At 37.1% G+C, this 12,943-nt stretch overlaps 1 protein-coding gene across 3 annotated transcripts in view; it reads right to left on the reverse strand.

Annotated features, from left to right (window-relative positions):
* LOC106079033 (glycoprotein-N-acetylgalactosamine 3-beta-galactosyltransferase 1-like) overlaps positions 1-12,943 on the reverse strand; it is a 66,895-nt gene that overhangs the window by 11,597 nt on the left and 42,355 nt on the right. For all 3 annotated transcript variants that reach the window (XM_056017712.1, XM_056017729.1, XM_056017719.1), the window contains exons 5-6: positions 6,169-6,290; positions 3,372-3,630 (exon numbers count right to left, since the gene is read on the reverse strand). In XM_056017712.1, coding sequence (XP_055873687.1) covers positions 3,372-3,630; positions 6,169-6,290 — 381 coding nt within the window. The remainder of the gene's footprint in view (positions 1-3,371; positions 3,631-6,168; positions 6,291-12,943) is intronic.

Raw genomic sequence — 12,943 nt, forward strand, 5'->3', positions numbered from 1 at the left:
TCGAGGCTAGAAATGGAATGGATCAAAAGAGAGAAATGAAGCTTGATGATTCGAGGCTAGAAATGGAAAGAATGGATCAAAGGAGAGAAATGAAGCTTAATGATTCGAGGCTAGAAATGGAATGGATCAAAAGAGAGAAATGAAGCTTGATGATTTGAGGCTAGAAATGGAAAGGGTCCAAGGAGAGAATCAGACTACACTTTATCTGGATTCAATGAGAGAAGTAAAGAAAAGAATTCCAAAGATATACTTTTAGATAGAAGGAAAAAGATGGAGAGAAATGATCACATCAGACAGTATCTTATGAGAAGGGAGGAGGGGAAATTATTTAAAGAAATAGAAAAATAGAAAGGAACCGGAAAGAGTGATGCCGATGGTCAAGAGGTAGAAATTATCCAACATCAAAATATCTATATAAAAAGAGCAAAATAAACACACACAAAAATACATAAAAAGATACTAAAGGATAGAAAAAAACGAGGACCGTGAAGATCATGGGACAGAAAAGGGGGATAAATGCTAAGCTGTTTCACACATACACATACTTAAACCCCCCTCCACCCTTTTTTAACACACGCATACACACACACACGCCAGCCTGGGCTAAAAGCTGTGATAGCTTTAAATAGTCTATTACGTTGAAGGAAACACGACTGGACGAGCGTCACATACGTTGTCGACACACGTTGTTGATATACGCTTGTGTGCTTTGTAATGCGATACATCGAATATGTGCCTCTGTTTGTAGTACTTAAGGTGCTCGATGTTTAAGTCCACAGATCAATGCCTGAGAATACGATATGACTTCAACTATGAAGAAATATAAACGTACTCTGTTTCTTCCCAGTAGTAACTACATCTATATTTCATAATCTTCTTAGTGCATTTTAATAACTTTCCCAAAGTACGTACCGCGAAGACAAAAAAAGAACGTAGAAAATTATTAGAACTCGGAGCTCAGATTATGTCACGTGATACCAGTCACAGATTGGGATATGTGAAATCTAAACCGATTAGAGCACAAGATAAACACAACGCTGTCTGAAAAGATCAGATAAAGACTAATGGCTGGCTCTTGTCTTTACTCTGAGGCAGGAGCGGACTGGCCGTATGGGCATTCGGGCAAATGCCCGGTGGGCCGGTACCCAATTGGGCCGGTAGGGCCACATGTTTTAAGATTGTATACTGGTCTGTTTAAAAGCAACACTTTGAGCAAAGAGATTTTTAGAAAAACACATTCATTTTAAAGTGTAATACTAATTTAAAGCATTGTCGTAAATACCTTAAATCCGTATATAGTGCTTCTAGTGCTTTTCTTATACATACTAAACAAGAAACCTTTATTTCTTATAGAGATCGAAGTTAGTGTGAGTAAATTCGGATAAATCTATAAAGGGACCAACAACACTGTTCCAAGTCGAATAGATGACATGTCCAGTCACATACGAGTTCTTATTGGTATAGTGGAATTGTTGAATGATCTCCAGTTGACCCCCACTATGAAGTCCTTCATAAATCACAATTATTATCTTGAACAGTGTAGCAATGCGTTGACTGGAATCATAATGTAAAAGAATCAAAAAAGAAGGATCAGAAAATAGTCAAAGACGAAAGGCTGGAATCCTGTGCTAAAGAATGTAGTAAAATTATTTGTTTTCTCGCAAGCACTAGAGATTCACCAACATTATGATGACAGCATTAATGAATGAACAGGCTCAACGCCTCAAGAAACACTAATGCCAAGACGACAAAGATATAGACTAATGTTGAAATACAAAGAGGCTTTGCTTAAATATGAAACAGAACTTGACAGCATTTGTTTTACTGAACGTAATGATATTATATTACCTTCAAAGAAGTGAACATGTTCTGTGGTGTGTGTGAACATGTTCTGTGGTGTGTGTGAACATGTTCTGTGGTGTGTGTGAACATGTTCTGTGGTGTGTGTGAACATGTTCTGTGGTGTGTGTGAACATGTTCTGTGGTGTGTGTGAACATGTTCTGTGGTGTGTGTGAACATGTTCTGTGGTGTGTGTGAACATGTTCTGTGGTGTGTGTGAACATGTTCTGTGGTGTGTGTGAACATGTTCTGTGGTGTGTGTGAACATGTTCTGTGGTGTGTGTGTAGTCCGCTCTAAGATGCAGACAGTCAAACTAGGTTTCCAAGTTATTGAGAAAGCAGTATATGACCTTGTGAGTAAAGTTCCTACAGGACAGATAATGTTCAGGTCATACGTTTCTTTGGCCATCGGTTAACCAGCAGAGTGTCAAGTGGCCAGCACAAAGACCAACCGCCTTTACCACCTGCCCAACTAAAGTCAGATACTCCTTAGAGTTGGGTGGACTCAGAAGCGCCCTAAAATTCCAAAAATTCAAACACCCCAGTCTTCATCCAGATTTGAACCCAAGACCCCAGGTTTAGAAACCAAGCGCTTAACCACCCATATCCTTGTGAGATGGGCAGTTGAATAATAAAGGCTGAAGAGTGGTATTTGTAAATAAAAAGTCCATATGTCTGACTAAATGGCGAGGAGTGAAACTGTATCATAAACAATCTGTTCGTTGTATGGTAGCAGGAATTCGTTCACATTAAGAGATTCACCAATTCAACTGTTATACTTCATTCATTTATAAATATTGCTCATCGGATAGCTTCAAAATCATCTAATAAATTACTCATATAGCTAATTACTTTCGATGCATTGTTAAACTTTACACAATGCTGTTAAGGACAGGTGTAATGTATGCCCTTCATGTGGCATCTAATTTGTGGGCCGGATTGTATAGGAACGCCCAGGCCGATTTTGACGCCCAGTCCTCCCCTGCTGTAAAGACTTATCCAGAAGAAAACCAATCAGAAACAACGGAAGAATAGACATTTTCATTTAAAGTAGATCTAAGACCTACACAGAAACATCTGCTAAGAGCTTTGATCAGAGAGAAACATTTTGATTGGGCCAAAGAAATGTAGCCCAAACTCACATACTCTGAATCTTTTCTGACACCAACAAGTTGTCTGAAAGTGATTTCGATTATCAATGTCCACATTTTTCGTTTCTTATCTTATATGATACAGACGTTACTTCAAAAAAAAAGATGATTACGTCCTACGCGTCATGCATTTAGTCATACATATTAACCAATGACCTAAATTCTGCCTCCTGGCTAGCTCAGGCAACCCATTCCATGCTCTAATAGCGCTAGGGAAGAAAGAGCACTTGTACAAAATTGTCCTAGCATATGGAACGAGGAATGTGCCTTTATCAAAGTTCTTCTTTCTAAATTTTCCATGTATATTTTGCGCTTCACGCCATGGTAGATCTATGCACACAATTTGTGCTCGACCCCAAAAGACTACGTAAACCTTTTACCTTTTTAGCTCCGTTGGCATCATACTGGTAATACCAATCCGGGTAACCACCGAAGAGATGTGTCTCGGGGTCAAAGCAATGGAACCTGCTCCGGCCAAGAGCGTCTGTGCTGTTGGCCGTCTTCACGCCCAGTTTCTGCATGCAGTGCCCAAGCTCGGCGTCCTCTGCGCCTCCATCCTGCCTGCAAGTGTTGGAGTCGTTTCCTTTCTCGGCCAGCCTTCTGAGGGCCTCCTTGCTAAGAACGTAGCCCCCTCCGCCACTGTGGAGAGTGAGTTAGTCAAATTAGATTAGTGGGACCTTGTGATAAATGGATAATTTAGTCATTTCAATGACTTCCGTTGTTCGATGGTTTATTTAGATTTCACAAGAAAGTTGGAGCAAAATAAAATATAGAAATCTCTTTAGGGTACTAAAGCCATAAATGGATTATTTTATACAGGACACGGCGTTCCGACATTTTGTAAGTATTAAATAATGTAAAATAAAGGTTTTATATTGATACTGGTAACTTTTAATATTGTTTCTAGATGTAACAAATTTTAGTTCCGATATCAAGTACCAATCCATGTTAGCAATCTGCAATTTACAGATTACTTAATTATGTTGTAGAATAAATTAGTGTAACTAAAGGGAGGCTATACGATGTAACTAAGGAAAGACAATACATTGGGACTAAGGGAGGCAATACAGTGTAACTAAAGGGAGGCAAGAAACCGAATTTGGAGATAGTTACATTTATTCTTCGGCTTATAGCAGGGACCATTGTTTTCATTTCTTTACAATTACTAAATATAAAGTATGAGAGACACCTCGAGCAGGGCCGCCCCTACCCATTGTGCAAATGTGGATTGCACGCATGGGGGCCACATTTTGGGGGCTGCCAAAAAGTTATGTAAATGTAATCCTTTAAAAAAAAGTTTGAAAAAAAATACAGTGGCAAATGGTCTACTTATTGAACCAACGTGTAACATAATGAAATATTTTGTTGTTGTTGTTTGGCATAGTATATAAAAATACACTCAACGTCCTCTGTAAATTGTTACAGCAGCCAAAATTCATTTTTTAACAGCAATGAAAAAACTAAAAATTATTTTGTAGACTTAAGATCCTATAAAAATTTCGATAATATTAATATGGGAGCAAGATATCTGGCTTGTGTTATAGACGCTGATACAGAATGTACACAATCCGAAATATCTAGAATAATTCTAGATTAAGAAAAAGATTCAGGTCTGATTTCAAGAGTTATGGTAAATGAAAATCATGTCCGATATACTTCTACTAGATCTAAATCAAATTGGCTTCAGAAAGTACATCGTTTGGGCCTACTATGGAATTGGATCAACAAGTTCTCTGGATGGGATTTTAGTTTGCGAATGACAATACAATAATGGCATGGCAATTAGAGCTGTCCCACTTGTTGCTTGTTTGTACAAAGATGTGATGGTTGCGTCCCAGCATATACTCTCCATCAGAGAAGTAAACCCATTTTAATGACTTCTGATGAACCAAGCGCTTTTTGTCTTTTGAAGTTTTCTATTGCAGTTTCAGCTTGATCAGGGGAAGTCATCACTACACTTATTCTTCCGACCAGAGACAATCTATTTTCATTGCCATAAAATCCATTTTTAAAACGTATTTTTCCTTCCCTTATTTGATGAAGAATAAATGCGTTAGATGAAATACTGGAGATGTTAAACATAGCCTACGGACATTTTTGAAATTTTATACAATAACAAACTAAGCAGCGTTAAAAATAGCAGCAACGAAGTTTTGCAGAAACATGTTTGAATTGTACATTCAGATCTAGCTTGTCCCACTGAAAGGCAATCAGATAGTAATGAAAAAAAACGTTATAAAGAATTGAGAGCAATACACATTGATTTGAAACCTGAACTGGGCCTCATTGAAGTACTGGAATATAGTTGTAAATAATCATTTATTCTCAACTTTTAAGTGGCGTGAGGAGAATTTGAAAATTCCCACGGGGTCCCCACTTGAAGGGGTCCTCAAAATGAGTGTTCGAATTATTTCTATAAATTAAATATTTAGCCATTATCTGATGTCGAATGTCAAATTTCAGAGGTCAAGCCCCCCCCCCTCCCGGGGGGCCACCAAATGATGGCTAATTCCGAGCTACGCTACTGCAACTTTTTCAAATTAAGTAATTGTAGTGCGAATCTCTCTAACTACATCAGTGTCAGTGATCAGTAGCGAACAATCGTTTTCAAAATTAAACTGTTGAATACGTGTAAGTGTTCGAATCGTTTTAAAGTTCTCTGTTTTACTTATCAGTATTTAAGAGTTTATTTATTTAGAACTTATAGTGAGAATAAGTGGGTGTGTTTTAAGGCATTTATACTGTGAAAACTTGTTATTAGACAGAACAATAATAAATGGGTATTTAAAAAAAATCAGCATAGTTAATGAGGTGCAACCCGTACCCCCTCCAAAGTCTTCCCGCACTCCTGGAGGGTAAGCGTACCCCACTTTGGGAAACACTGACCTATAGGAACTCTATAATTTATTCCGACCACAGGATACAAACACAATTTAAGTGTGGATGAGTGTCATAAACCGCTTCGCTACCTATCAAGAGGGCTGAGCTCAAATCCCGAGGTAAGTTGTGTTTGATGATCGACTAAAGGCAGCGCGAAAACCTTCTCCCAGATACCCCCCTCCCCTCACTTGTCCAGAAAAGAGAGATTGGACCAGAGCTCATGCTATGATATAGGCGATGCTCTATATAAAAGCAATTAAATACGCACATAAATTCCGATTTGTCCCTTTGACTCACCTGTAGTAGCCCTGTTTGACAATGGTCTTGAAGTGATGTCCAAAGTAAATGGGTTCACTAGTGTTCTGGTCAGACAAAAAGTACCTGAGATTCTCTACGATTACATACGTGTCATCGTCAGCCTGTGAGAAGAAAATATATTTTTTTTTAAATCTTATTTTTTTACAACTTTGGTTCACAAGTTTAAATCGATTATAACCGTTATGTGTGACTTAAATGTCATCTGTTCTATGGAATAATACAATCTAAATGTATAAACAGATCTGTCTTCTTCTTTCTCATTCTCATTTTTATATTGGAGTGTTCAGATGACTAGACCAATACATGAGATGAACTGTGCAGTGGTTTCCAAATCAGGGATCTCTCCATATAGTTTTCTTTCTATCGGGGTGTTTTTAAGCCAGTGTCTTGTACAGGACTCTTGGTAAAGAGAGCAGTTTTGGAGGACATGGTCAGCATTCTCTGGTGATACTCAGTTTCCAGATCAGGGATCTCTCCATATAGTTTTCTGTCTATTGGGGTGTTTTTTTTAAGCCAGTGTCTTGTACAGGACTCTTGGTAAAGAGAGCAGTTTTGGAGAACATGGTCAGCATTCTCTGGTGATACTCGGTTTCCAGATCAGGGAGCTCTCCATATAGTTTTCTTCCTGTTGGGGTGTTTAGGGGCCAGTATCTTGTTCGGGCCTCTTGGTAAAGAAAGCAGTTTTGAATGACATGGTCAGCATTCTCTGGTGACACTCCACATGGGCAGATTTCAGTGATTCCAATTTTGAGCTTCTGGTACATGTGTTTTATTCTGTTGTGTCCGGACCTGAGTCGAAAGATTAGACGTTGATCTATTGTCGGGATAGCTTACAATAGGCATCATCTTTCTTGTGATCTGTGACGCATGGCTTCATTTCATAACAGATCAGCTATATGGAACTAAATTTCTTAATAGTTATAGTATATACAAACTAATACAGTTTTTTTTTTGTTAAAGCATATATTTATATTAACTCACTCCGTCTGTCTGTCTGTCTGTCTGGGTGGATTCTTTTACACATTTTTCTATCACTCCCCATTCTACGATCAAGTTTAAATTGAAAACAATTATTCCTTGTCGATGACAACACACGAATCAATCAAAAAAATTAACCAATTAGTAAATTAATTAGTGGTGATTAATTAATGTTTTGATATTCAGATAAAGGAAAACAAATATTGCAGTATTTAGAGAAATGGCAAGTTATTATTTTTTTTATTTTTGATATTTTGCTTGTTTTAAAGCATTTCAATTTCTGTTAGTAAGTAGACAATTTTTATAACAGTTGTGTGGTAGTTTGCAACACAGAATAACAAAAAGGCACGACCTTATCATCTGTAGTGGGATATGTCTTTGGGTAGAAAACAATCTCTCGCTTTAGTCTTACACACATACACGCCCACACAATCTAATTCACTCGTATTTTCAACACACGCCTTCACATTTGAGTTCACAAGCTCAATTTATCGAGATAAGCTCTCCATGCATCATCTTATTGTCTTTACAGCTGTCTCTACAGGAGCCACTTGAGGGTTTAATAGTAAACAATGGAGTCATAATCCACACCACCATCTGGGCTCAGTGGCGGATTTACAGCTTTTGAAAAGTCTGATATTTTATATAGACCTTATACCACTAGCGGATCCAGAACTTCGGAGTGGGGGGGGGCGATTTTTTTCCAAACCCTAACCCTAAAGCCCAGTAAACCCTAACCCTATGCATAAACGTGCGTACAGCATATATATATATATATATATATATATATATATATATATACATATATATATATATATATATATGTGTGTGTGTGTGTGTGTATATACATATATATATATATATGAACATTAAAAAAAAAAAAAAAAGCAGTGTTTCTTAACAAAAAAAAAAAAAAAAAAAAAGTCATGTTGAGGCCTTTCTCTTGATAGCTTGGGGTTCTGGGGAAGCCCCGTAGCCAAAAACGTTTTCTTGTATTTTTCACTGCAGAAACGCGTTCTCCTGGTATCTACATCTCACTATTTATCAGTGGGGTTCAGGGCTAAGCCCCGACGCCAAAAGTGTTTTCTTTTTCACTGCAGAAACGCATACTCCTGACATCTACAGCTCATTACTAACTATTGGGGTTCGCCAAAAGCTTTTTCTTGTATTTTTCACTGCAGAAACGCATACTCCTGACATCTACCGCTCATTATTAATTATTGGGGTTCGGGGCGAAGCCCCGACGCCAAAAGCGTTTTCTTGGATTCTCAACTGCAGAAACGCATTCTCCTGACAACCTGATTACATTAGTAATCAGTGGGATTCGGGGCGAAGCCCCGACGCCAAAAGCGTTTTCTCGTATAATTCACTGCAGAAACGCATTCTCATGGTATCTACATCTCATTACTTATCAGTGAGGTTCGGGGCGAAGCCCCGACGCCAAAAGCGATTTCTTGCATTCTTCACTGCAGAAACGCATTTCCATGACATCTACAGCTCATTATTCATCCTATTTAAAAAGGAACTTTTGAAAAATGTTTTACTTGAAAAATATTCTAATATGAATTTATAGGCCTTTACTACATTGCAAATAAAACTATTAGAAGATGCCCCACATATTTAGATTAAGGCTTTGAGGATCGCCGCCGAAAACAAAAGTTCGAAAAATAATATTTATATAAAAAAAAGCTCATTTGTAAGTTATACATTTATTTCAATAGGCATGTTTGTAACTGTTTTGTTACAGAACTATAATCTAAAGCTCTAAAATAAATTTCTGAAGTGGGAGGAGAAATGAAGTGGGCCAATTAGATTCTACTCTAAATTTTTTTGCAATTTTAGGATTCAAGCATAAATTGTGAGCTATAGTCCCAAATTTAACTAGAAAAATTGCAGATTGAGTAAAGATTGAAAAAAGGCGGATTGGAAAAGAATATTTGTGTTGAGAACTCATCTCAATCGTTATTCTTCTACTGAGAAATTTGGTATGAATTCCAAATTTTCCAAAGCAAAGTCTTTCCTTAAAAAATTATGATAAAAAAATATTTAACTTTTCTGTTTTAAAACATCACGTTTTCGTCTGGAAAAAGAGGGGCGGTAGAGTGAAAACGATTAATCCTCGTTACTTTTTATAATATTTACTATTGATTGCATTTGGCATTAAAGAATAGGGGTGGGGCGACTCGATATAAGAATTAAATTTATAGCATATATAAATAATATTAGTGACAGATTTTATAAAAAAAATTGTAATATCTTAACTATAAAACAAAAAAAAAGAAAAAGTATTGTTTTGTCCGATGGGCGGAAGGTGATTGCATGAATCGCCCCTCCCACCTGGTACAACCTTTTTCATTTTATATTTACTAATGATAAAATTTGATATTAGAGTGTGGTGCGACATAATATACAATGGGTTCACATATCAAAATGTAGCTTATATTATATAGATATTCAACTTATTTTGTTTACAAACTATGATATCCCCATTAAAGTAGGACCGCCCCCCCCCACTCAAAGGGTTTAGGTGGGAAGGGCAGTAGAAGTATTCGCCCCCCCCCCCCCCCCAAATCGGCCAACAGGGGAACGACATAATATAAAGATTGGTTAAAACACTAATAACAAGTTTTAATCATAAAGATATTTAATTGATATTGTTAGCAAGCTTTGATTTCTACAAATAAATTGGACCGCCCCTCCCCACTCGAAAATTTATGGAAGGGGGGGGCGGGATTGATGCCATCCCCCTTCCATAACATACTGGGGGGGGGGCGAAATAATCTTTAAAAAAGTTGAAATATAAATAATTAGTATATATTATTAACATAAGTAATAAATTCGTATACAAATTGTGTTTAATTCTATACTAAATTTCGTCCGCACCCCCCCTTCGGGGGAGGGAGGTCGGCCGAGTGGGGGGTGGGCGATCGCCCCTACCGCCCCCCCCCCTGGATCCGCCAGTGCCTTATACAACGATGGTCTGAAAGGTTTCAAAGCTAACAATGAAACTACTAATGTGAAACAATGAATGATGTGTTACATATATATATAAAGATATAAAGAAAGGCAGCACTAGAGGGGACGACTATACTAATGGGAGAACATATTGAATTAACTATGTCGAAATATAGAACTTCTTGCGAATGTAACAGATTAGAAAGATGTTTGATTTTTGCATCTGGAATGTTTGATGAGGAGATATATATATAAACTGCGAATGAATCAGAGAACAAATATAAAACTAATTTGGGGGGAAAGAAAGAGGAGGAAGATCTAAAACTGTTTTAAATGTCATTATTCAATACTTAAAATTATATTTTATTGAATAGCTTACGACTCGAAACGACGGCACAACGTGTAGAAAATCCCCCCCCCCCCAAAAAAAAAGTTAGAAAAATTATTCTTTTCCTATGTTAGGGTTATATCTCTTTCTTCGTTGAATTTCAGTCGAATCTTTGTTCGTCTATTCAGATAAATTTTGTTTTCCTGGTAAGAAAGCAATGATGATCTTTTCGGAGACGAGTTGGCAGTTACTTTTGGCTCCTAGAATGTTACGTTTCTGACTTGAGGTAGCCTGCCCTTAACATCTTGTGTGTAACAAAGGACATCATTTCTACATCATTGTGGGTGGTGTTCTGTTGGTATTAGCGCAAGTGGTACAATGCCTTTTAAGATTCATGCGTTGATGGAATGAAAGAGCCGAAGAAACGAAAAGTGCATCTCTGAGAGTAGAAACTTCCGAAAAAAAAAGAAGACAGATCTTTACCATTTTGTGCACATGATAATAAGCCAACATAGTTGATTGTTTAGAAAGTATGGCTGTGTTTGAGAAACGGAGCACTGAACGGCAATATGAAACCAAAGACTTCAACAAATATGGCGCTATTTTTTTTTTGTGTTAGAGAGCGAAGACAAGATTGCCATGTTAAGCCTAAAGATTGGAGGATTGACGAACCTATTTTCCGAGAAGAGACAAGAATATCAGGCAAGGCACGCTACAGAATTGCTTACATTTTTAAATAGAGCAATGAAGCCATTTCTGACGGAGAATGCATAAAAAGATTGCTTGCTAGCAGCGATGCAAGAAATGGCTCTTGAAAGGAAGAATGCATTTGAAGCCAACATCGAAGGTTCAGTGAAAGATTTTTGAATATTCATGATTTGACGATTGAAATAATTAAATCTATTCGAAAATTCATAAGCGGCCAGTATGGCAAAATGCTCTGACGGATCTGCCACTTTAACCGATAATCTTATAAAGTCAGACATGTTAAATTTCAAGCGATGCAGACTCCCTGTTGCTTGCAGAAACTGTTCTAAATGTCTTCCCCCCTCCCCACGTCCAAAAAAAAAAATACAAACTTTTACCATCTTATGTTATTACGTCATCCAGATTCAATTCGACGACTCGGAGTCTTATTTATGCAGCGGGAAATTCAAAAGTTAGTTTCTGATCAACTTCTGACACCCCTTAAATAATGTAACAACTGGATACAAAAGTTTCTAATAAAAATGATTAATTTTTGTCTATTTCATTGTTTATATCTTTTCTGTCATCCGACCCGCGAGGTTAGTGTCGGATATTAAAATGACCCGCAGGCCAAATTGGGTTGGACATCACTGGCTCACGGTTTAAAACAAAATTGTTGCCTCTTTCTTGTTGAATAGAGTTTACTTTTGAAACGTAGACAGTGTTTAGATTGAGAAATGGAAAAGGGGGGGGGGGATGTTTAAAAAAAATTTTGTTTTTAAATATCATATACATGCATATTGTAAATTATTAACTAATTATATACACATTTTGTAACTCTTCTCCCCCCCCCCTTTTTTTTTTCTCAAGATCCGCCGATGTCTCCTCAAGTAAGCAATGTGAACAGCACAGCTACAATCTAAGTTTAAGCCCAACAATCTAGTTTAAAAATCAACAGTTTAGGTTTAAACCCAATGCAATAGCTAAAACAAAAATCTAAAAATCAAAATATATTTTTCAAAATTCTTTAAAAAAACAAACAAAGCTTATCTAAGGGAAAGAGCTCCGCACTTACAACTATATATCTCAATAATGTAAAAGTTATTTTCCAAATTGATATCAACTCAAAATAATTAATTACAAATAACTAATTGACAAATGTTGTTTTTTTTCATTTCATTCATGTTTTGTTTCAACTTCATCCGAGAATAAGTGTGGGAGAAATAACGTGTTTAATTATCTAAGGGGACTAAACTCTACATTTAACCGTATCTGTGAATACGGAAGGATTTAATTTCCCCTGTTGCTATGAAACAAAATAATGAATTACCAGTAATGAAATGACTAATTGGTAATTTTTAAAAATGATTCATGTCTTGTCTATACCAATGAATAATTGTGCAAAGTTTCAACTTGATTCGAGAATGGGTGTGGGAGAAATAATGTATTCAAACTTTTTACCAGACAGAGAGACAGAGTGAATTGATGTAAGCTAAGTAAAAAAAAAAGGCGTCATTCAGTTTCTATTTACAGATCGACTTTATTGTTGTACCTCATAGACCGGTCTTCTCATCCCCCAGATCGATAGGTCAGCGATATAAATACCTAGATACATGCCTTCGATGTAACCAAGTGGCGCAAACAAAAACGGGAACATATGAAAGACCTGGTCACGTAAAGCAAACGAAACAAACCTTTTGGTCAGTATCAGGTGAACACTTGGGCAAACACTCGTAGAGCTCAACATATGGGGACCTGGGGAACACAAAGGTGTGCAGGGGCGGAGCGGATTTTCAGAGAGGACTT

Source organism: Biomphalaria glabrata, chromosome 1, assembly GCF_947242115.1.
Source record: "Biomphalaria glabrata chromosome 1, xgBioGlab47.1, whole genome shotgun sequence".
In the NCBI taxonomy this organism is placed as follows: domain Eukaryota; kingdom Metazoa; phylum Mollusca; class Gastropoda; family Planorbidae; genus Biomphalaria; species Biomphalaria glabrata.